We start from the raw sequence: 26484 nt of genomic DNA, 5'->3' as shown, positions 1-26484 counted from the left end.
GTATAACATCTCAAGGGTTTCACCCATCACCACGCAACTTTGTAGGCATATGACCACACATAATCTGAGGGGACCCCTCCATTATTGACCCCATCAAACAAAATGGGGGCGCTAGAGAGCTCATTTCTTATCTAGGCCTAACCGCCATATGGATTTTTACTAAACTTGGTAGATATGTAGAACAGGACGCCTCAAGGTGACTGGAGAAATTTAACTCTAATTGGCAACTGGGTGGCGCTATAACAACAGAAAAATGCTTCAAAATGGCTAAAATGTGACCGATCGCTGTGGCTCCCCCTGTGGACCAATGTTGTTGTTGTTTCTAATTTTTGGTATGACTAAGTCATGGTATGGTATGCTGTACATAATCACGGAAACTGTCAGTGTGTCATTCTGTCAGTCAGTCATTCTGTCTGTCCCACGTTTTTCTACTCACTGACGTGGTCAATCTTTGTGAAACTGCACATAGGCATTGAGAACTGGCATAGGTAGAAGGTGACAAAGCTACCAGTGGGTATGGACTAGTAGATATTAATTTTGACTGGATTATGTGGAGGTCATATATTCTAATCCTCACTTGGAGAAACAAAAGGCGTCACAGAGCGTTGTTCCTGTGGGCTCCAGCAACACTAAACCGCTGAGCTTGCCTGAGAAGGACTAAATGCACAAAGCTGCTATTTTTAAATATCCCATGGAGAGAGACTCTCACTGCAGCCTGTTCTGTTTTGTTGTGAAAATGTGGGCGTGCAGCCTCGTTCTGTGGACGATAAACCAGGTGCAGACTGATAAAGGAGGAAATACAGTGAGTGCTGGACGGAGCAGTGAGTGACAACAACCCCGCCCACATTTAATATATACACAGCAAATGGCAGAGTTTTTAACTGAATTAGAGTTCTTCTTTGAACACATGTATTTTTTCAAGGTTGCCATCCATTCTCCACCCAACTCACAGGCCCCAGTGCAACCACACTGCCTGCAATGTATATTTACGCTTCTGGGTGTCCTATACATGCATTGTGAATATGTAAAGTTTTATTTTCATTTTGTGCACTTAGATATTCCAAAATAAGCCATTTGCAGCATGTTGCAGCATTTCTGATTAATTCCTTTAACAGCCAAATCACATCTTAAATCCTGACCCCCGGCCCAAATCATAACCTCACCAGAATCTGTGTTAAACTGTAAAACCATTACATATGCAGCAGAAACCAGATACACAAACTGAAAAATATACCTCTGGTGTCGTAGCACAACCACAATTAAGTGATCTAACACTGCCATGAATGAGAGCTCCTCACTGGTCCCTAATGATGACTGAATACAACTCATGTCAGTCAAATATTTCTCAAACTAACTGAGTCAATGGAGACACTGAGGATTTTGGCCATAAAATGACAGCTTGTTTGGCAAAGTCGTTTTCACAGTATTCTCAAAACCACACAAAAATCTGTCAAAATTTAATCCATCAGCCAACTGCTATTTTTCCGTGCCCAACGTGGTCAACAGTGGCCCAACTGAGTGGACACCTGCCCAGTATGGCAACATTGAATTTGTGCATGTTTAAAAGGAGTCCCGGGGCCGTATTCACAAACCTTCTGAGAATCCTCTCAGGGAGCTCCTAACATTTTAGTAAGGAGTCCTAGTTTAGGAGTGATTTAGGAAAGTTCTCAGAGCAACTCTGAGCAAGGAAGGGACAGAAACTTTTACCTTAGTGAGCAGGTGTGATGCATTCTTTTAACAGATGTGATTGGTTGTCACAGATGCACCCGCTCTGTGAGCCTGCATGGTGAGGACACCCAGTGGACATGAAATGAACTGCTGACTATGAAAGTGTTGTCAGTGTTAGTGTGATCACTCTGCTGATGGAAGGTCATCACTGCTGCACTGATGTGTTTTTCCAGTTTTCCAAATATCTCAGTGTTGTGATCACTTTTGTTCTGCTGTTATAGAGTTAGGTACATATCCCTAATGACATCGACCACACATATTCTCCCTGCATGATCTCATCTGTAGCATTTCATTTACTCACTGTCATCCAGCGTTTGGAGAATATTTCTCCGACTTCCCTGTGTTTCCACCATTTACTCCTCTGATTCTGAAACTCTTCTTCAAAGTCCTCCTCCCTGCGCCGAACAGTTTTCACCTTAGGAGCTCATTTAAGCTCCAAAATGCTCTGTGAATAACTTTTATCTTTACAAAGACCTAGTCTTAACTTTAAGGGGAAATTCTAAGAAAACGTCACATTGTCACTAAATAACTTTATTAGAATTTTGTCACTAGGAGCAACTCTTTGTGAATACGGCCCTTGTTTATGCTAAATGACTAACTAAATTAAAAACACTTCAAAGGCAACAGTGATACGTACTGTAATGTGTGTTTAAGTGTTTGGAAATGTTCTCTTGTTCTCAGCGAATGACCTCAAGGGCATCACATGCAAACTGTAAGTGAGATGGAACTCATGTTGTGTGTGCTACGTGAGTAAACAAACAGGGCAAACAGGGGTGTTTTAGCATATTATTTGTGTGTGTGTGGGAGTGCAGGTGACCTCTGGACACATATGATAATTCTGATGCTATTTCTTCATCTTTGAAGGCTCGGATAGACAGAATAACACACAGCAACTTCATCTGACAGCAGCCTCACAAATGTTCCACCATGTGACTGATTTCCTCCTGATGTCCTGCTTACAGGCTGCAAGAGAAATGTTAATATTGTGATTGCAATTTGCCTGCTCATTACTGTGCACAGATGTTCTGTGCGTACTTCGACCTCAAGCTCAAGGAAAGGGATGCCCCTTTTTTCCACATGAGCACTACAAAATGTGAGATGAGATACTTACATTCTGCTGTTTAAGCATCTGTTTATTATCCATATAAATGGGCAACTGAAGGCTACATGAGCAGCTAAGGTTTGTTCATTCAGACTGAATTGTTAATCAGTTGGCCCATTTGGAGCAACACTGGTAAACCTGGAGTGCAAACCTTTGCCTGCAGCTCCACCGGGTGGTGACACAAGGTAACAACAGCAGCAAGTCACAGTCAGCACAACAGCAGACAAACCATGACAAGAGAACTGTGTGAACCGTTTCAAAAAGTGAACCAACTGTAAGAGCTTAGCATCACCAAGAGCAAAATATCAACCGTACCATGCTCTTAGTGAGAAGGTTCTTCCACTATACACTATGTTGACTCTATACTGTATTAACACTAATAAAAAAACATCTTGTGTCACTAATATATAACAAATTACAAAACTCCAAAAATTATTCCATTGCCCAGGTCAGACAGAAATGGGAGAGGGAATCGGGCCTGGAGATATCTGAGGATGATTGGCCTTTTGTCATATTGTACTTGGAAAAAACTCTTGATGATCTCATGACCCAGGACGAACACCTTTACAAAGTACTTTCGGCTGCAAGCAAGCTCCAGCCCCCCTTCAAAGGACTGGATTGCAATTGTTAACGAAATTCACTGTGAGGAGAGTCGCCTTTTCTTAAAGACCAGGACTTGATCAATATGTAATATATTGGAAAAATGATGTATCTACACAAAGGGATGTAACCTGTTGACTGGTTAGTTGAAAAACCCTGGTTCCATGATGGTTGTACCCAAGTTGGGGTGTTGAAAACTGTTGTTGTGTATGATGATTTTCGAGACAAGGACATTCATTATTTTATCTATAAATTGGAAACCACTTCACATTCTCAATATCTGCATGAAACTGATAATAAAACTGAACAGAAACTGAACAGCGCTGTTGCATCTACAAAATAAAAGGATCCAACAGTACCGACTGTCTTGTCTGACACCGACAGATTCTCGATGAGCAGCGCTGAAACAATGGATGGTTTGACATGACAACTGTTGGTGTTGGATAAGTAACACTCCGTATGATGGCAGGAGCCTACTCAAAACCTGTCGGACTCCGTCCTTTACTGTCCAGCCTGAGGACAGCGTGTACACACACTCCACTTGTTATTGTATGAAGTTATTTTTTCCTGTTTAATATTCATCAGTCACATAAAGCTCCTGTTATGTCATTTATTGTCAACATGTTTATCTGGGACACACAGAGTGCAATTTTTCTCTTCAGCTTCACCACAAACATGATTTTTTTTTTCCTTTAGTATTTCTCACCAAACCCATTACGTGCATCCTTTATGTCTAACAAACACACTAAAAGCCTTTCATGAACAAAACTGCTGCAAAGTGTAACTACACATCACAGTGACGCAGACCTCCTGTCTGTCTCTGTAAGCTGAAACCATTTCCCTCAGTGTAAACAAAACTTTGATTTACTTTAATTTCACAGATAAGAAACAATAAATTGTGAAGACAATAAAGCCTCCACTAAAATAGCATTTTAAGTCTTGTGTGTGATTTATCCTGGCTTCATATGAGCAGAGGAAATCTCTGCTAGCTGCTAGGCTAATTTATACAATGTAAAATGCCATAGGCTTGTGCTAATAACATTAGCATCTTGTATTTGTTTGGAAAACGTGTTTAGTATAAGACAGTTGTTTTGTCAGTGAACCTTGTGAGTTGTAATGGAGCTGAATTTTGTAACGTTACCTTTGTTAAATGTTGTTGTTGTCCCTGGCTTCATATGAGTAGAGGAAAAGTTTGCTAGCTGCTAGGCTAATTTATAGAATGTAAAATACCATAGGCTTGTGCTAATAACGTTAGCATGTTGTATTTGTGGGGAAAATGTGTCCAGATAAAGACAAGTGTTTGTCTGTGAATGCTGTTCACTTTGTTTGTTCATATAATTTATCATTTCTCCAAATTCATCTTAGTTTATTTCTCTATAAATTCATCTTTTACCTGAACTATTTTTTATTAAAGGCAAGTGGCAAATACACCGCATCACCTTTGGTACTAAATAAAAACTAAAACATGCAACTTACCATAGATTCTAGTTTTATTTAAGATAAATTCTTGAATGTTTCTTGACTTCCTTTAACTCGACAACCACTGTGTATTTTATAGAAATAGAAGTACAACTTTTCCACACTGTTTCTGTTCAAACATCTGCTCTGGAGACTTGACTGAAAGTCGAAAAAATAAAATGTCTTATCAATAATTAAAGCTGCTGCAGAACAGCACACATTGTTTTCACTATGACAGCTGTGCAACATCAAATGAGAAACAGCGTGGGTTTAGGTCATTTTAGTGTTTGTCACATCAGTGCTGCTCCCACCTGCTTACTCTAAAGACACATTAACAACAACAGTACTAAAGGGTACCTTTGGTATTTTTCAACCTGGACCCATATGTTTTGTGTCTGTGAGTAATGGGAAGAACGTTATTTTAAATTGATCCAGTACTGAGTGAAGAGGCTGCAGCTTGCATCCTGTTCCACGGCACTCGGGGCATGTTCACACCATCAATGTTTGTCCACTAAAAGTGTTTGTTTTTACCACTGACAGGCTCAGATTGTTATTCTAAGTGTCTGACAACATTATGGAAAGAATCCCTACAGAGACACTTCCCCAAGTTAGATGTGAAATATACCCTCATCAACCACTTTATTAGGTACACCTTGCTGGCACCAGGTTGGACCCCCTTTTTAATTCTTGGTGTCACAGACTCAACAAGGTGCTGGAAACATTCCTCAGAGATGTTGGTCCATATTGACATGATGACATCACACAGTTGCTGCAGATTTGTCGGCTGCACATCCATGATGAGAATCTCCCGTTCCAGCACATCCCAAAGGTGCTCTATTGGACTGAGATCTGGTGACTGTGGAGGCCATTGGAGTACAGTGAACTCATTGTCATGTTTGAGATGATGTGAGCTTTGTGACATGGTGCGTTATCCTGCTGGAAGTAGCCATCAGAAGATGGGTACACTGTGGTCATAAAGGGATGGACACGCTCAGCAACAATACTCAGGTAGGCTGTGGTGTTTAAACCATGCTCAGTTGGTACTAAGAAAATCTCCCCCACACCATTACACCACCAGCAGCAGCCTGAAGCGTTGATACAAGGCAGGATGGATCCATGCTTCCATCTGAATGTGGTTTTTCCAATCTTCTATTGTCCAGTTTTGGTGAGAAAACCCGTGTGAATTGTAGCCTCAGTTTCCTGTTGTTAGCTGACAGGAGTGGCACCTGGTGTGGTCTTCTGCTGCTGTAGCCCATCTGCTTCAAGGTTGGACAAGGTGTTGTTGCTTCAGAGATGCTCTTCTGCAGACCTTGGTTGGAACCAATGCTTATTTGACTTCCTGTTGCCTTTCTATCATCTTGAACCAGTCTGGCCATTCTCCTCTGACCTCTGGCATCAACAAGGCATTTTGGCTCACTGGATATTTTGTCTTTTTGGGACCATCCTCTGTAAACCCTAGAGATGGTTGTGCTGAAAATCCCAGTTTGTGGCACCAACAACCATGCCACGTTCAAAGTCACTTCAATCACCTTTCTTCATCATTCCGATGCTCAGTTTGAACTTCAGCAACTCATCTTCACCGTGTCTACATGACTAAATGCACAATGAGCTGCTGCCATGTGATTGGCTGATTAGCTATTTGTGTTAACAAGCAGTTGACCAGGTGTACCTAATAAAGTGGCTGGTGAGGGTATGTTGGCTCTATACACGCTAAAATTACTGTTCATTTAAAAACAAACTGACAGTGCAAACAGGCCCTGGCTGCTGCCAGCTGCTCGAGTCTCAATAAAAGCAACTATTTCAAAATCTGTTGCTCCCATTTGTCACTATGACACAAAAATATGGGAAATCTGGGGTCCAGGTTTAAAAATACCAACGTTACCCTTTAATATGACCTCAGGCAGGGTTGATAAAGGGAGGCAGGTCAGTGTCGTGGCACACGGCTCTTAATGGAGCCACCAGTTGCTGCAGGAAGTAAATAACAGACTGACTACCTGTTCCTCTTTGGTGTAGAGATGGAAGCACTCATCCAGGGTGCAGCTGTACTGTTGGACGTGCTGCTGCTGCTGATTCCTCACACTGTCTGCGTCCTTCACCACCTCCTCCTGAATGTTACCAAACAGGCTGCAGCCCACGACACAAAGAGGTGGTCACGTTAAACAAGCAGACGGTAGCTAGAGAGAAAAGCCAGAGTGAATAGCTGGTGGTCTGTGATATAAAACATACTGACCAGTCTTTGATTCTGTGCTCCCACTCGATGATGAGCTTCACGTGTGGAGGTCCTCCTGAGCTGCAGAGCTTCAGGGCTCTAAAAGACAGTAAGGTTAAAGGTCATCCAGTGCAGAAGAAGCAGCAGTTCCATTAACTGCTGTAACTTCGAGACATTTACAGGAAATTCACAGCACCAGTAACCTCAGCAGAATAATTTGAGTGCACCTGTACTGAGGCTTTTCAACCACTAGGTGTCAGCATTGCTTCAGTACCTAATGAAGCAGGAGCGACTGAATGAATGACTGCTGTGTGAGAGACAGTGACTGAGAGATTGTATTGGGGAATTCACTGTAGATGTTTTAGGTAAACAACGTATTAGAAGCTACAGTGTAATATAAAGGTAAACTACAGACTTGTTTTAGTCATATGACTCATATCAAAAGAGTTCCCACAGTTCACAGCTGACAACACATTAAAATAAGACAACAAAATCAGGCTAACTCAAATAACTTACGACCTCTTTCCAGGATTCTCAGTCACATCTCACGTCTTTATCAGAATTCACTGTGAGCAATGGCTGAAAGCTCAGGAAAAAAAGCTACTGAGTTGATCTAGACATAAGATTATTTTGTCAAACTACTGTTTCAAAGGTCAAGACACAACGTTCATGCATATCAACAGTAAACACTGTGGTTTTTGGGTGCTATTGGGCGTTGCAACAAAATGAGGGAATACACTTAAAGCAAAGCTCAACGTCACCTACAAAATTATCACCTGTCGTCTTTGTTTCTCTATTAGCCACTACTTTTGCTTTTGCTCCTTGAAAACACTTCTTATCTAGTATACTTGTATATTTTGCCAGATATGTAATAATCTATTGTTTCTAAAACTGGGCCCAGTGAATGAATTTCCTTCGAGATAAATAAAGTTATGTTGAACTGAATTGAATTGAATAGAATAGAATGGAATTTGTATGATGTTTTTTGGTGGGCGGGGCTTAGTAGGAGGCAAAACACGCTAGGTAGCACGTTCTGTTGGCTTGTTTTCAACAGTGGGGAAAGAACATAAAGGTTGTGGATTCAGAAATATCAATTCAGAGTGCCGGAGCGCACTCTGGCACAAACTGGAGCGTTCGTAACTTCAGAACGCTGTCTGAATGTAGCGTTGGGTTATCCAGAGCAGCGCACTCTCAGAGTGGCAGAGCGCACTCTGGACACTCTGTCTGTGGAGACGGAGCAGCAGAGCGCCGAGCGGAGTGAATGTGTGATTAACTTAACCGTTGGTTCATTCATGTAGAAATATAACGCTGCGTTTCTTCCACTAACAGGGCTCTCATTTTAGTGTAGAGCGTCAGACTGAATTTACCAACGCACCATGTCAGGTCACTCACTCTCCGGGACCGCCAGTGTTACTTGAATAAGTAAACACTGACCAACGGGACCACACTGGCCGACCCGTATGCTCTCACTCAGTGGATGGATGATGTCACAGGAAGCCAATCTTACAAAGGAGGACCACACTTGTTTGTTTTGCTATGGAAGCTAACGTTAGCTAATGTGCTAAAAAGTTAGCGTTCCAGAGAAATCCAATCTTCCTCTTAATCCCTCCCCAGTTTCTGATGAGGTGGACATGATAACCCTTAATACACATAACCTTATTCATCCCTACAACAGGAAATACTTTTTCCCTAACCTGATATGAAGTGTGCTCTGCACGTTTACAAGTAGCATTTTAGCAAAAATGCATGTGTTGTGTGTGAGTTTGTGAACAGATGTTTTGATATAGTTTTGCTTTTGCTAGTCACGGCCCCCGTTTACTTCGATTTTATGAAGACAGTTCGCCTTCTTTTTGGTTTCTCTGTTCACCGTGGAGGCATGCCAGAAAAACAATGACTTCTCCACAGATTCAAGGCAACACGTGGCGAGCAATTGATGTACAAATGGTCACTCAACAAGCTACTAATAACTCACTTTAAGTGGTCATTGTTTGCTTTAAGTCAAGTGAAAAAAAAAACAAAACATTATCTCTCTGCAAGAATACAAAATGCTGGGTCTTCATGGGACTATGATGCATCATGAAAGGATTATAATGTATAAAAACTATGAGAATTACAATACACTATGATCCTTGCAAGAAACAATGTCAGTGAGTGTCCAGCACTTATAAGGTATCATGATACTTGTATAAGTATTAATGTGTTATGCTTATAATCATGAATATGTTTATAATGCGTCACAGACGTGGGCGTCATAGAAAGTGTTACCAAACACTTGGACCAGTGCGTTCTTGTACTGTTTGATGTGGGCCGACTTGAGGACAGAGCAGATTTGTGAATCATTAGAGCTCCAACACGATCGTTACCTGTACCAAGGAGGTTATGTTTTCACTTCTGTTTGTTTGTTTGTTGGCAGAATTACAGGAAGACTACTGGCCTGATTTTCATGAGACTTGGTGAAAGGGTGTAACACGGGTCAATGACAAAGACGGTATGAATCATGGTGCGGATAAGCAAATAACTTTTTACTTTCATTATTACTGCAAGATAGGTATTTTACCCTGGCGATGTCTGCGCTCTCCGAGTGCCCTTTGGTTACTTTGGTTTCCAGGAGACAGCGAGCTGCACATTTGCCTTACAAAAGATTTTGAAAGCATTTGCCCCCATCAGCACCATTCAACCAGTGAATGAACTGTTCTTAGCAACGACACAAATGGAAGTCCTTTCAAGACGTTGCCAAAATGTCCCTTTGACACAGCAGTTCACTTCTGCAAGTGAGAGCCATCGGACGTGCGTTTGTGACAAGGGACAAAATGTCTGCAGACTTCTGTCAGTGATGTAAAATCAGGTCTAATGATGTTCATAAAAAGAAGAACATCAGCTTCAGAGCCAACGCCAATCATCCCAACACGCCAGACATAAACTCTAACAGTCATATTAGTGTGTAACATGTGTTTTCATGTCAGAGTGTGTTCAGTAACTGGCTGCCTGCCTCAAGAAACGCTTTATTAGATTAGAGCAGATTTAAATTACATTAAAACTGATTACATTAGATCAAATTTGAATGAGCCTGTGGGAACACTGGGTCGTTTCAGTGTTCAACATTTGGACCACAAAACAGTAATTCTACAACAAAAGAACACATGTAGAAAAATTTAATAATCTCCAGTCTAATAATAGAAGAATGAGGTGTCCTGACAGCTGGTCAGCTCCAACCACAATAGTTCCTCTGGACGCCGTGCTCATAGTGTTTGAACCAGGTAAAACATGGAGGCTATACATTCATGAAAATCTAGACATATGTCCAATAATATTCCTGTCAGACTACCTGTAGAGTGTTTAAAACAATGGGCTTAGCCACCGTGATGTCACCCATCGGTTTGTGGACTCCTATTTGGAATACTCAAGTTTGACATTTTGGCCGGCGCCATCTTGGTGTTTTGGAGCCACAAGTGACCGAATTTGTACGAGATAGTGGAGCTAACCCTAACGCCAGCTGCTAGCTTGGTCAGCATAATGCATCTAGCAGCTATGGTTAAAGCTATAGTGCGTAACTTCTACAGGTCCGTAAATGTCCGTTTCACCCAAGCCACTACTAGAGGAGATGACACAATGCTGATTAAGCCGATCGGCTCCTCTAACATCTCGCAGTATTTTTCAATATATATCATTTTGTTTGTGTGTCGACCGGTGACATTCCTGCGCTGGCGCACAGGAAATGCTTCCTCACAACAAGAAGGGAGGGGGAGGAAGAGCGGAGTGTGTCACAGCAAGAGGTAGAGCGCAGGTAGAAAGAGAAAGCAACATGGCGGAGAAGCGGCCAAGACACGGTTCAGAAGTGGATCCTACCACAAAGAAAAAGCCTGGACGTTCGGCTGAAGGTCTATTAGCAAAGAAGGAAAGTGACCGACGGAGAAGGCAAACAAGGATTTGTATTGGCGTCGCTTTTCCTCGATGGAGAGCCCTGAAGGAAGAAATTGGGCTGAGAGCAGACACGGATGTTGCCTTGCTGCTGTTGGATAAGTAAGTGACTTGGTTTATAATTATATTATGAGTAGTATGTGTTGCTGTTACATGTACTGGACCTAGTACTTTATTATTTTCTTGGAAATGGTGCTATGAACGTAATGTAATGTTAGCAGCCTGGTGTTTGCCACGTTGTGTAGCGTTGTGTACACGGTGTGAAGCGAGTGTTACTCTGTGTACACGGTGTGAAGCGAGTGTTACTCTGTGTACACGGTGTGTGGCGACTGGCCAGTGTTACTCTGTGTACATGGAAGTGCCGCCGGCTTATTAGTTGTAATAACGCATTATCCGCTGGGAGGCGACAGAAGTTCCGCACTATAGCTTTAACTGTGATAATGCTAATGCTAATTTTTGCCAGTGAAAAAACTGGAGTATATGTTAGTGCAACCAAATGCTGACTTTTTTAGATAACCAAAACATTTCAATTATCCCTCATGAACTGAAAACACACTGAAATAGCAACCTTTAAAGCGAGATTTATACTTGTGCATCAGCTCTATGCAGACCCTACACATGTGGCCTATGCTGTTGTGAGCATTTATACTTGTGCGGTGGTGCGTCTGTGTCACTCTGCAGTTACACCTCCAAAACACTAGTAGGTGGTGGAGGTTTCTGTGAAGTGTTGTGAAGTTTAGTGGATTCAAAACACACATTAAACACACATTAAACATGTCTTAATAGAGACAGTTTCAAACACAAGTACACAAATCAGCTTCACTATAACTCGCAGCATTCACAGACAAACACTTGTCTTTATCTGGACACATTTTCCCCACAAATACAACATGCTAATGTTATTAGCACAAGCCTATGGTATTTTACATTGTATAAATTAGCCTAGCAGCTAGCAAACTTTTCCTCTACTCATATGAAGCCAGGGACAACAGCAACATTTAACAAAGGTAACATTACAAAATTCAGCTCCATTACAACTCACAAGGTTCACTGACAAAACAACTGTCTTATACTAAACACGTTTTCCAAACAATACAACATGCTAACGTTATTAGCACAAGCCTATGACATTTTACATTGTATAAATTAGCCTAGCAGCTAGCGGAGATTTCCTCTGCTCATATGAAGCCAGGATAAATCACACACAAGACTTAACATGCTATTTTAGTGGAGGCTTTATTGTCTTCACAATTTATTGTTTCTTATCTGTGAAATTAAAGTAAATAAAAGTTTTGTTTCCACTGAGGGAAATGGTTTCAGCTTACAGAAATAAACAGGAGGTCTGCAGCGCCGCAACGTGTAGTTACATTTCTGGGGAGGTGCACGTCAGGCTACAGGTCAATTCGATGCAGAAGTATAAATCCAACTTAAGGCTTCACCTGTACTCCGTGAATCTGGGGTTACTCCATAGTGATGTTACCTAGCTAACGTTGTCACTGTGGTAGCAACTTGTCAACAGATGGCACTAAAATCATCAACGGCCTTATTCATGCATAACTTTAAACCTAACAGTTAAACAGGTGAGCTTTGTAAGAATTCACCCCTGTACAGGTGCCATGAATAGGTAAACTAGCTACAGACATAAAACGTTTTTTTGTACCAGGCTGTAAACATGTTTATTTTCTGCTGTTAAGTTAAACATTTTATCATGGCGTTCTGTGGGGACTGACTCGCTTTTGAAGCCAGCCTCAAGTGGCCATTAAAGGAACTGCAGTTTTTAGCACTTCTGTGTGGCTTTATTTGTCAGCCCTGGGGGTTGATGCTTGGTGCTGCCCAAAGCTGCAGACGGGCATTCAGCTGAGAGAGCAATTAACACCTCAAAAACTGTGATGTTCAAACACAAATAGAAGATAAGAAATGGCTATTATATATACAGTGAGCTCAAGTGAAAATCAATTAACACGTTCAGAACAGCAGGACGAATGTGTTTGAGAGAACACATCTGCTCAGTGCTGGTCAGCTGAGTGTGTGTGTGTGTGTGTGTGTGTGTGTGTGTGTGTGTGTGTGTGTGTGAGACATGAATCCTCCACCAGAATGTACTCAATGTTTCGTGTATTTTTGACCTCCTCACCTGTCGACAGCAGGGTGGTAGAGTGGCCGCCCGTCCTGCGGAGACAGGTAGCTGTAAAATGCTGATCCTCCCACCACACGGATGTTAAACAGCACTCTGGTGTTCTGAAAGAAGGGCACAACAAAACACTTTTAAGCCACCAGTGTGTATTTATCCTTTACATAACAAGGCTATAAACAACAACACTATAAACTTTCAGTACTTTATGTCTCCCACATATCCTCTCCTCAAATACTATATGTTTTTATTACTGTGGATCCTCTGAGCCTGACTTTGGTTGTACTAACTAACTACACGCCACTGGTCTGGCATGTCTCTCAGGAGGAGCTGTGATAAATCTGACCCCATGACTTTTCCTACGGTGCCATCGTCAGGTCAAAGTTTTGATCTGTCCAATACTTTGAGTTATGATCACATATCCTGCCAAACTAACGACATACCCATCAGCCTTAGCTGCAGATTAAAATTAACAAGATCAGGTTCACAGTTCACAGTTTGAAGTCTCAAAAAATGAACTAGTTTAATGTCTTTTTGTGTTGTTTTTCACAAAAGAAAATCTTGTAATCATCATTCACTCGCAGATATTTTCTAGGACTGGTCGGAGGCTTCAGTTGGATGTGTGGTAGCAAATTTGTTGCCGACATTCAAACTCGTTTTTTCAGACCTGGTGGGGACAATCTGCATCTAAATATGAGATTTTTTTAAAGTGGAATCTGTACTTATGTGTTCATAAAAGTCCCTTAAATATCTGTATGAACTGGCCTCAGCAGTACTGGTAGTTACATTGTCTGTTGCAAGAAGCCCTCAGGGTTTTCTGCCAGAAAGCCTTTTCTTGGTTAGGTGTAGGAGAAAGATCCTTCCTGAGGTTAAAATAAATAGATTTCAGTTTGGCGTCTCGACTCCAGCCTCATCATTCCCCGCAGATATGTTTAATGAGATACTGGTGAGTGATGATTAGATATCCTGGCCACAGCCACCATGATGTCACCAACTGATATGTGGAGTACCATTTTGAAGCATCAAGTTTGGCATTTTTGTGTCGCTGTCTTGTTTTTTTAGAGCCAGAAGCGACAATTTTTAGACGAGAGGGTGAAGCTGTGGATGTGACTTAGAACTCAAGGACACTGCTGTGGTAGCGACTTGTCAATCACAAGGTAGCCACGCCCTAAAGCATCCCCTGCTTTATCGTCTGTGTTACTCTAAATGGGACTGTGATTTGAGAGCGCAGCACCTCCAAATCTGAGGGCATGGTTCTCTGCTGGAAACTGGTGGATTGCCCTCTCCGGGTTGGGAGAGTTACTGCCTCAAGTGAGGGAGTTGAAGTATCTCGGGGTCTTGTTCACGAGTGAGAATGAAGCGTGAGATGGATCGGCGGTTTGGTGCGGCTTCTGTAGTGATGTAGGCGCTGCGCTGGAACGTTGCTGTGAAGAGGGAGCTGAGCCAGAAAGCGAAGCTTTCCATTTCCTGGTCTATCTATGTCCCAACCCTCACCTATGGTCATGAGCTCTGGGTAGTGACCGAAAGACTGAGGTCGTGGATACAATAGGCCAAAATAAGTTTCCTCCCTTGGGTGTCTGGGCTCAGCCTTAGAGATAGGGGGAGGAGCTCGGAGTAGAGCCATTGCTCGTTTGCGTCAAAAAGGGTCAGTTGAAGTGGTTCCTGCATCTGATCAGGATCCTCCTGGGCGCTTCCTGTTAGAGGTGTTCTGAGCACGTCCCACTGGTAGGAGGCCCCGGGGCAGACCCAGAACACACTGGAGGAATTATATATCTCATCTGGCCTGGGAACACCTTGAGGTCCCCCAGGAGGAGCTGGAAAGTGTTGCTGGGGAGAGGGACGTCTGCGGTCCTTTGCTTGGCCTGCCGCCCCCGCAACCAGGCCCTGGATAAGTCGATGAAAATGGATGGGACCATAGTACTAAATCAACATCATGCTGTAATGGTGAAGACTTGAAACCAGTGACTGAGTCCATAAACTCATTACCAAAATGTTGACTGTGGTAATAAATTCAATGAGAAGATGGGTCATTTTCTCGTAGACTTCTATACAATCAGACTTATTTTTGCATCCAGTGAAGTCGCCCCCTGCTGGCCATAGAAAAGAATGCAAGTTTAAGCCAGGTCTGTACTGACCCGAAGGTAACCCCCCCCCTTTGGTACAACCTCACAAAGCGTCGAGCATGGCTGCAGATTCTTCCAGTAAATCTTGTTGAGGTCTTTAATAAGCACTGCCATCACAAACAGATTCACCACAAGTGAAGAGTGTCGTCACTCATCCGTCATGGTTTTGTATGTAACACAACAATGATGTGATGCTTTCATGATGGTAAAATGAGAACACAAAGCTCAGTGTTTTGGAAAAAGCAGCAGCAACATTTCTGAAGACTTAACTGCGATCAGTTGCGATCACTGCTCAGCTTGGAGACTTCAGACCATAAAATGTGGGCTGAAATGGTTTTAAGAATCCAATATGAGTCTGTGCAGAAGAAGAATGACTAATTCTCATATGGTTTGTGTAAATATTGACCTGTCCCTTTTGATCAAAACGGAGAATGTGCAGTTTTCTAGACAGCAAGTCATGTCGTTAAAGCATCAGCACAAGCATTTTCCAGGCTGTAGGTTCAGCAATTAATTCACTACCATTCTTTTTGGAGGTGCAACAACTTCTGTCGTCTCATTACTCGTTCCTGCAGTGGTAAGTCACTAATCCCTTTTACACTGCCAGATTTTCGGCGAATGTTGGGCCGTTTTGCCGGCCAGCTGCGAGCATTTAGACACACAGAGCCGGATTGGCGAGTTGATCTGAGGTGCCCAATTTTCGGCCTCGTAGGGTAGACATATTGGAGGAACCTTTATAGTTTAAAAAGAACGAGGTGGCCTTCCACCACGGGAGGGGCTGTTGATGACTTGTGGGAGGAGCTGTTGATGACGCCGCATGCGTGAGCCACTGGCGGTGGATAAACAGGAAACAGCTGATAGCAGGAATTAGCGAGCAGCTAGTAGCAAGAGGGAAACACAAACCTGACAGACACTGTAAAGATGAGCAACTGGGGAGACAAGGAATTGCGCGCCCTCCTTGTCCTCGCAAACGAAGAGGCCATTAACCGTCAGATGACGGGGACGGTGAAGGACGGGCTGACTTATGAGAGAATCGCCGAAGGACTGACCAGCTGCGGCTTCCCTCCCACGTCACTGTTTACGTCACACGCTGAGCTACACGTTTTGTTACTTGCTCACGCCCCCCATTGCCCTGAAAAAGGCACATGCTGTATAAACAAAAGTAGGTAGGCGGCATTTTGCTGCACTCCCTGATTTTGTTTTTATACTGTCAATGCTGAAAAAAGACTGATTGGGCTTTCCTGCAAATTTGCACAAGGGCTACAGTTTGATGGCAGCAAAGGTTTTCAATTTTCTAAATTGCCTCCAAGAACACTGAGATCATCTGCTGCCCGCCTCAGACTTTCAAACCAGGAACCCTCTTGCTGTGAGGCGACAATGCTAACCACTGCACCACCATACTGCCAAAAGGTTTATCATCACCAGTATGACCTCTGGTACTGCCCTGGATTCATCTTTAGCACTTTAGGCCTCATCTTATTATCAAAAGACCAAACAGGTTGAGTGATTGGCTTTAAATATTTCACAACTAGCATCACACGATCTGTGGAAGGTCTTCCTCACATCTATCGTCCCCGTTTTCTGAGACACACATGACAGCTGGAACACTGAGGATCTCTTGAAGGCTCGGGCCTTGGAACATGAGCTGTCATCAACACATATTGATACAAATCAGCGTTTACAGCCGACACTTGACTAAAACTTCCTGTGATGACATTTTTAGTGACAGTTATTTGTTGCTGGGTCATGCTGATTTTAAATAATATTTAAAAAATGCTGAACTGGAAGTGAGTCTGTATAAACACTGGCATATTTTTACTCTCTCTGGGTTATATTTAACAAGTTTGCTGTGAACAGGACTAAAGCAACACGGAGGCAGAGGAGAACAAAGTGGGCCAACATGAAATTTAGGCCAAGACCTGCACCTGACATTTTGAGCTCACAGCAGTTCAACCTGAATCAACACGTGGCGCCTCAACATGGAGCTCAGTGTTGAAGTTTTGTTTGCATTCAAAGTATTATTTTACAGGGAAAAAGCAGTAATAAAACCATAGATTACCCGACTGCTGTCTTATATCACTCTGAACTGGGCTGGAAAGTCAAGTTGGTTTCAATAAGAAAGACGAAAGAACAAATATGAGCCCTAATATCTTTTTGTCCTCCTTCGAAGCCGCTTATATTACTCTGAGATCTGCTTAGATTGGAGGTGCTGTAGGAGTGAAGGAGCGCTTTGCAAAATTGATTTTCTCTTGTTCCAGTGAAATCTAGTGTGTAGCTGCTGGCGGAGCTCAAACACAAACACCCACTTTGAGTCCTGCGAGGAAAGCTCCATCCAGCAGGATCTTTCTGATGACAAGGAGCACACTGACGAACAGAGCTCATTCCTGGAAAATATTGACATGCTGAACACATGAACCCACTGGAATGCATCGCCCTCAGGGGAAGTTATACAATACTTATGAATTACTGCCTCATGTATGCAATAGACAGAACTATTTAAAGCATAACAAGTGCCAGTGAGCGGCTGAAATACTGCAGCAGTTAGAGCTACTCGATGTAGTAATAAATAACATTTTGCTCTCAGTCTGAGTACACACAGCGAGCCGTGTAACTAACACTACATTATCCTCTCCTCAGTGTTTCAGCATCATGTGTTTATGGACTCCGCAGGCATCCACCTTCCCCGCGGTGCTTACTGTAGATGCCGTGTGGTGCTTTTCCAGAGAATTCATCAACTTTTGCTCAAGTGTTCATTTTCAATCTGCTGTAAGGGGAAAAAAACTGGCACGACAGATGACAAGTGTAAACCCCAAATAAGTTTTCTTTTCATTACAGACTTGCTCAGGCTTAGTGTGAGTTCCAGTGACAGGCCTGTGTGGACACGTGAAGACCACCCAACGAGTCCTACCAACTTCTCAGGAACTGTTTTTTTCTCCACTAAACATTGTTTTTAAAAACCAGGGGAAAATTCCTGGTCTTGTATTTACAAACCTACTGACTGCTTCAACAAGAGGATTCACCAGGTCTACGTGTTTGATATTGAATTGACCGAAGTCTTCCCCAAACAGCGATTTTCCAATCATAGCTGAGCTTCACGAAAGGCCTGTCAACGTTTGGATTTCTCTTCACATTACAGCTGTGTGCTGCAGGCTACGAATACTTTGAAGAGTTTGGGAGGTGGTTTCTTTTTTAACCCTCTCTAAAACCAATGATGCAAGAAAAAGGTGTCAAGGATGGATTAAACGGGGTCATCCCTATGTTTTCAGGGTCCTATAGCCACGTTTCCACTTAGCAGTCCGGTGTTGGGGTACCTAGCACACAGATCTGGTACTAAAAGGTGGAGCTGTGAACGCTGCAGTCTGATTGGTCAGTAGAGGACGGTCACTCTGCTCAGGGCTGAGTTGTGTCTGGTTTTGAGGCTCATGTAACCACTGTTCATACTGTGGAGAGTTTTATTAGTAAACTGTGACTATAAAATGAAAGGATGTTTTGCTGCCTCTCACAGCAGCTGGAGTCTGAGAAAAAATAACTTCATTCACTGGGCCGACTGCCGGCGACTTTTAAGGTGGAACGTTAACTTGTAATGTTACTCAATGCATGAGTTGCTGACGTGAATCCATCAGCACACCTTAAATTTCACTGTGACAACTTTGACCATCACTTTAGTTTTTATATGACACACACTTTTAGTAATGAGTGGATCTTCAAGAGTTTATCTTACGATATACTGATGAAAACTCTGTGTGTGTCTGTTCCATGTTTTTCTCCTCACTGACTTGGTCAATCCATGTGAAATTTGGCACAGTGGTAGAGGGTCATGGGAGGATGAGAATGAAGCAATATTACATCAGTTGGCCAAAGGGGGGCGCTATAGCAACCGATTGAAATGCCAAACTTTGAATGGGCATATCTCATGCCCCGTATGTCGTAGAGACATGAAACTTTGCACAGAGATGCCTCTCCTCATGAGGAACACATTTGCCTCAAGAACCCATAACTTCCGCTTATATAGATTTTCGCCATTTTGAATTTTTTGAAAAACACTTCAAATGGATCTCTTCCTAGGAAGTTTGAGCGATCTGCATGAAACTGGGTGAACATAATCTAGGGACCAATATCTAAAGTTCCCTCTTGGCAAAAGTTGGAAAACTTACTAAAACTGAGCTTCTATAAGGCAATGAATATTGCGGAGGGCGTGGCTCATCACATAAAGGTGTATAACATCTCAAGGGTTTCACCCATCACCACGCAACTTTGTAGGCATATGACCACACATAATCTGAGGGGACCCCTCCATTATTGACCCCATCAAACAAAATGGGGGCGCTAGAGAGCTCATTTTTTATCTAGGCCTAACCGCCATATGGATTTTTACTAAACTTGGTAGATATGTAGAACAGGACGCCTCAAGGTGACTGGAGAAATTTAACTCTAATTGGCAACTGGGTGGCGCTATAACAACAGAAAAATGATTCAAAATGGCTAAAATGCGACCGATTGCTGTGGCTCCCCCTGTGGACCAATGTTGGTGTTTTCTAATGTTTGGTATGACTAAGTCATGGTATGGTATGCTGTACATAATCACGGAAACTGTCAGTGTGTCATTCTGTCAGTCAGTCATTCTGTCTGTCCCACGTTTTTCTACTCACTGACGTGGTCAATCTATGTGAAACTGCACATAGGCATTGAGAACTGGCATAGGTAGAAGGTGACAAAGCTACCAGTGGGTATGGACTAGTAGATATTAATTTTGACTGGATTATGTGAAGGTCATATATTCTAATCCTCACTTGGAGAAACAAAAGGCGTCACAGAGCGTCGTTCCTGTGGGCTCCAGCAACACTAAACCCCTGAGCTTGCCTGAGAAGGACTTAATGCACAAAGCTGCTATTTTTAAATATCCCATGGAGAGAGACTCTCACTGCAGCCTGTTCTGTTTTGTTCTGAAAATGTGGGCGTGCAGCCTCGTTCTGTGGACGATAAACCAGGTGCAGACTGATAAAGGAGGAAATACAGTGAGTGCTGGACGGAGCAGTGAGTGACAACAACCCCGCCCACACTTAAGAGGACTGTCTGTGGTGGAAACACTAGGCTCTAGGTACCATGTCTGAAGGGTTACTGTTGGTTCCAAAGGTACTGTACTGAAAGTGTTTGGTGGAAACGGGGCTTATGTCTCCAAAGGACCTCGTCTAGACTTGTGTTAAGTTTTGAGCATGTGTCTCTTGATATAAACCAACATGTCAGAGACACGTTGAACAGACAGAAAATAAAAGAACAGAGATGAACATTTCAAATGCTATTTGAACAGTAACTTTATCACCTCGCAGCTGCATGCCTCCACAAACATGTCCATGAAAACATGGATGCCTCACACACATCTTCAACCTGACAGCACAGATCTACACAATCAGCACAGTTTCAAGTGTAACTAACAGGCCTACTCAGTTTATCTAGTAATAGTTTCATCCTCATTAACAAACATCTGTCTGCAGTCTGTGTGTTATACAGAACTTTATTTTGTTTACTCGCAAAACATGTGATTTATATCTTGTTACCTGCTGGGACAAATGAGCAGACAGACTATCACTGTAATCATTGCTCCAACGTGGAGCAAAAAAGTCTCGAGGGCTGTCTATAAGCGGCACTCGCAGACTTTACGTGATGATGGTGAACTCATCACAGTATGAGCGACTGAAGTCCGCGAGGGCTCAGTCTGCAAGTCTAGAGAGTGGACATTTGGATGCAGCCTAATTCGTCTGTAGGTTCACTAGCTAGCAAAATTTAGCCAAGTTTGCCAGTCAGTATCATGACTCACCCTTCATCACATTATTTAGCCCTAAATTAAAGCCTGACACGTGAAGCAGCAGTAACTTATGTGGTTGATTACTCAGTGGTCAGTTGTTGAGGTTCAGACTAAATTCCTTTGTACAGTATAATATTGTGCTGCGTATGCATACATGTCTGTGTGAACATGTTTATTCTCCACCCAGTAGAGGCAGATGAAGAGGAATATGTGTGAGTAACACCATAAACAGGGGGTTGTAAACACATTATTGGGAGTGTGTGTGAAAGAAGATAAGTGTGATCGAGGAGAAAAAAGAACAAACGAGCATCTGAGATCTGGTCGGGCTCCGAGCACAGTTGCCCCTGTCAGCGTGGCGGCTGTGAAGAGGAGGAGAAAACCTGTGAAAATTCATCTCAGCATCCTGTTGGAGGAGTGCTTGAGCGTGAGGGCTCAGCGGACACTGGGGGACACTGAGACGTCTGTAATGTTTCCCCGTGAGAGAATCCTTCCCGACCAAGGTTAATCACTTTTTGTGTTCAGTGAGGAATGTTTGTGGCGTTGTTTGTGCCTGACGAGGCAAAAGATCTCCAATTACAACACATGCAAAGAGTGTTTCATTATGTTGTCAGTTTGAGCAGTGTGTGTGTGTGTGTGTGTGTGTGTGTGTGTGTATAGAGGGATTTACCTTTCTTAGTGTATGGACTGCATCTTTTTGGACTGTATCTCTTGAGCTCCACATTGCTCCGACTAAACCTCATATATCAAACAGTTCAGAGTCCCTTCAGGAAGAACTTTGTCTTATTCAGATCCTGCACCAGAAGTTTAGAGAAGGTGTTCATGTGTGAGAAAGCCTGTCCGACTGTTACTATAAGTCCTGTGAATGTGCAGCCATCAGTGTACTGTAGCGTACTATATTGCTAGGCTTGCTTTAGTGAGCATCGTGGCAGCCAGCCACTGCTAAAACGAAGATGTCAAGCGATGTCAGGAGCAGGAAAAATGGCTGTCACAGAGAGAGGCAGTGTTTTTTGTTTTTGAATTGCATCTTTGCCGAGGCTAAAATTAGACAGGAGCGGAAACATCCACTTGTGAGTGTAATTCATTGATGCAAGAAAACTACAGATTCTGTTGAGATGAAAGATTTAGAGCAAACATCTGCTCTGAGCATTGCTCCTTTCTTGGCAGAGGTAGGCTCCGGCAAACTGATTATACTGTACGAGCCTGGTTTTAATTAAACGGCTGACAGCGTGGGGGCACAAAGGAGACTACAGATCTCCAACAGAGTTACTGAAAGTGTTGCACCTGACTCTTCTCTTCCTCTCTTTCTCCTGGCATGTCTCAAAGAGCACCGACTAATACGCAGCAAGCTGGTCAACAATTTCCTTTACGGCTCTTTACTGCAGCTGTGTGTCCGCTGGCTGCAGAGACGCTGATTACACACCCGCTACATGACTAACAGCGTGCTACTGCACACAATCATGTGCTGAGACACAGATGAGTTTGCAGAACGAGCGCCTGAGTGAGTGGAAACGAGCAGGAAAATGGGCTCTCTGCCTTGAGTGAGGTAAATAATTGATCTGACAGTGACATACAGCAGGGGTGCATCTGAGCAAGTGCCACTGTTTGCATTTCTGTCATTACGCACCGTGTTTTACACCAGCGGTGACGAGGTAAACAAGCCAGCCATGCTTCTTTTTAGCCATGCATGGAAGAGTGAGCGACTCACCTTCTGACCCAATCAAGTCTCATTAACACACACGCTGCCCTGCAGCCTGTCACAGCAATATATATGCACATATATTATAATGTACATTGTGAGAATGAAATCAGTTTGGTACCTTATGTATGTATGAATATTAAAAGTGCCAATCTCAAATCATCTAACAATATAAATTGAAGGTTTAATGACATATATGATGGAATAATATGACAAATTATGGGCATTAGCATTTTGTGTGTTAATCAAATACTAAAAATGTGCCGTATACATCTGTATAACAATGGATCATTAGTTAGCTTTGGACTTAACAAAGGCTTTCCAGCACCACATTGTAATAATGGCATTTCATTTACATAAATCTAATAATTAATTTCTTCATGTCTGATGTTAATGATTGGTTCAGTAGAAAGATTTTTTAAAGATGAATTGATGAAATTTTTTTGACACATTGAAAAAAAAAAAGTTTTGCATTAGTTCATGCAGGACACAGCTGACAGCCACATCAATCACGACCCATTCTCACAACAAGGCAGTCCATTTAAATATGGCCTCCTACTCACTGATCCCTGCTACACCAATGCAGCCACACACTGCTGCTGCTGCTAGCAAAGCTTTGCCTCTACCTTCCTAATTCAGAGTCCTAACATGACTCAAAGGTTAAAAAGGTATTTATTGTACCATCAGGGGTGTTCTCTGCATTGTGCTCCCTGTTTTGGTTTAGCACACAGCTTGTCTAATCCAGGGAGCATCTTAAGAGTGGAGCCATCAGCACCAAGTATACGTGCATTTCAGTGGCAGCTGCTGGTCTTTCAAACAGGGGAAGCTCACTTTAAGTTTACTCGTTCTCGTACTTGTCGTCCTCCACTTATCCGGATCCGGGCAGCAGCCTCAGCAAAGAAGCCCAGACAGTCCTCTCCCCAGCCACTTCCGTCAGCTCTTCCGAGGGAACCCCGAGGCGTTCCCAGACCAGCCGGGCGATGTAATCCCTCCAGCGTGTCCTGGGGCGGCCCCGAGGTCTCCTCCTGGTTGGACATGCCTGAAACACCTCAAGGGAGGCGTCCGGAAGGCATCCTTACCAGATGCCCGAACCACCTCAACTGGCTCCTCTCGATGTGGAGGAGCAGCGGCTCTACTCCGAGTGCCTCACGGATGTCCGAGCTCCTCACCCTATCCCTAAGGCTGAGCCCAGCCACCCTGCGGAGGAAACATTTCGGCTGCTTGTACTCGCGATCTCGTTCTTTCGGTCACTACCCAGAGCTCGTGACCATAGGTGAGGGTTGGAACGTAGATCGACCGGTAAATCGAGAGCTTCGCTTTCTGGCTAAGCTCCCTCTTCACCACAACGGACCGGTTAAGCGCCTGCATCACTGCTGGCGCCGCCCCAATCTGCCTGTCAATCACCCGCTCCATCCTACCCTCACTTGTGAACAAGATCCCGAGATACATAAACTCCTCCACCTGAGGCAGGACCTCCCCCCCGACCTGGAGTGGGCAATCCACCCTTTTCCGGCTGACTTATAAAAGGAACATTTAATTGAAGCCATTTTCAACCACACTCATGCCATAGAACCACGGCAACACACACCTCATAGATTTTCAGATGGGTTTAAACACCTGAACTGTGCTGTACAAACAATGAAAATGAGCTATATCGCTTGTAGAAATAAGGAACTCCAGGCGGCACTCTGTCAGAAGACTTCACTCGCAAATATCCGCATGGGACTGAGCTCGAAATGCGAAGCGCTATCAGTCACAAAGGGGTTCAGCCTCTTAGACAATTCCTCCAATCACCATGCATACACCCAGCGTCCTCTCCCACCGCATTTGTCGCATTTATCCAATGAGCGTCTCACTTTGCTGACACGAGAATGTATGACAGGAAGGTCGTGTTTGAAAACTGGTGATAAACAGCTGACGTTTGAACATCACAGTCATGATGTGAAACGCATCCTAGCGTTCGTTTAATGCAATGTAAATTCTTATTTTAATGTAAATTCAATAGTGCATGTTTGAGCATTTCTTCTACGAAATTTTAGGGGAAGTTCAGCCTCCCTTGTTGTCTCAGAGCAATCGCCCCTGCTGTATTTCCATTTGTTGCAATAAATGGTTAAATTTATGACGAGAGTGTTCCTGAGTGAAGTATAGTCAGTGATCCTCATTTATTAATCTAACGTAAAAACCAGCGCAGATCTGAACACAGAAATTGTCTAATGATGGAGTCTGTGTGTGACTCATGGCACATTTTAATCTCACCTATCACAGTGTAGGAATGATCGAGTGATGATAAATGTGGCAGCTGAAAACAATCGTCATTTAAATATCCGGTATTTTCTTGGTTTAGAGGTCTCGTCCCCAGAGTTTACGACATGGAGAGGTGTCAAACTTCTCTGAGCTAGAGACGGAAACACTGACGTCCTCAGATCTAATTTAACCAACTGGCTCTATATGGTAAACGGACCTGCACCTGTAAAGCCCCTTTCTCGTCTTCTGACCACTCAAAGTGCTTTTTACACTGCGAGTCACACACATTCATACACTGGTGGCCGAGGCTACCATACATGGTGCCACCTGCTATTCAGTTTTTAACACACTCACACACCAATGGAGCAGCCATCTGGAGCAATTTGGGGTTCAGTATCTTGCTCAAGGATATTTCCACATGCAGACTGAAGGAGCCGGGGATTGAATCGCTGATCTTCCAATTAGTAGACGACCTGCTCTGCCTCTGAGCCACAGCTATCCTGAAAAGAGGCATCTAGAACGGTTCTTTTCACAGGACCAATTCCTTTGACTTGACACATGTAAACATATCGAACCATTCAAGTTTTGATACTTAGAGCCAGCGGTGTTCAACCTCCGGTCAGCCTGGAGCCAGTCCCACAGAGCCAGGCAACTGCGAGCTGTAATAGAGAGCGACTACACATTTTTAAGTTATTGATTTTTGGTTACCAATAATTAGATACCAGTCACAATATGGTCTAATACAGTGGTTACCAACTGGTGCAATCACAGGGTCCAGATTTGTCCTTAGTCATCAGTTCAAGGTCCACACAGTTTAATATATTCAGCATCAAACTTGCACTTGATCATGTTTTCCACGCTAGTTTTCTGTCTCTGTCAAGTAGCTGTTGGTTGTTTACTTTTATTTTGAAGTGCTGTTTCCTGCTGTAGAGTGAGTGCCGAACAGATACAGAAAACTAGCTCGATGACATGGCAAAACACAAGTATGACACTGAATATGTGTGGACCGTGAAATAATGATCTGGACCCCATGGTTGGACCAGCTGGGAACCACTGCCCTAAATCCTACACACTGGACCTTTAACTAAAGATGCTAATAAACTATATCAGCGTGGTTTGAATATGCAGAGTGTTTGTGAACTGTGTGTGTGGAGCTGTGACAACAGTAAACAAAGCAGCAGCCACATACCTTTTGGATATATTTAATTTTCCTCTCTAGGTTGGCAAAGAGAAAATAAAACTCAGCCCACGTTTGTTTTTGTTTTTGTATAAACTGGAAGTTGGACGTGTAATCTCTTCAGCCCGTCTCTGTAAAGACCTTTCTATGAAATATGTAAAGCGAGGTGCAGCTAACCCGACTCGAGTGTGGTGTGCCTGTGGGTGCAGCGAGAGGAAACCAATTCCTGTCTGCCTCCAGCTGGCACTGTAAGCTCTCCCACCTGTACTACATGGTGTCATTGTGTGGGCATGCTTTTCTC

General features: G+C 43.2%; 1 protein-coding gene across 1 annotated transcript in view; it reads right to left on the bottom strand.

The window, feature by feature from the left end:
• usp43b (ubiquitin specific peptidase 43b) overlaps nucleotides 1–26484 on the bottom strand; it is a 131672-nt gene that overhangs the window by 11995 nt on the left and 93193 nt on the right. Inside the window, exons 9-11 of the mRNA XM_033645721.2 lie at nucleotides 13147–13250; nucleotides 7119–7196; nucleotides 6883–7012 (exon numbers count right to left, since the gene is read on the bottom strand). Of these exons, the coding sequence (XP_033501612.2) occupies nucleotides 6883–7012; nucleotides 7119–7196; nucleotides 13147–13250 (312 nt within the window). The remainder of the gene's footprint in view (nucleotides 1–6882; nucleotides 7013–7118; nucleotides 7197–13146; nucleotides 13251–26484) is intronic.

Source organism: Epinephelus lanceolatus, chromosome 18 (assembly GCF_041903045.1).
Source record: "Epinephelus lanceolatus isolate andai-2023 chromosome 18, ASM4190304v1, whole genome shotgun sequence".
In the NCBI taxonomy this organism is placed as follows: domain Eukaryota; kingdom Metazoa; phylum Chordata; class Actinopteri; order Perciformes; family Serranidae; genus Epinephelus; species Epinephelus lanceolatus.
This window is presented reverse-complemented; position numbering and strand designations above follow the sequence as displayed.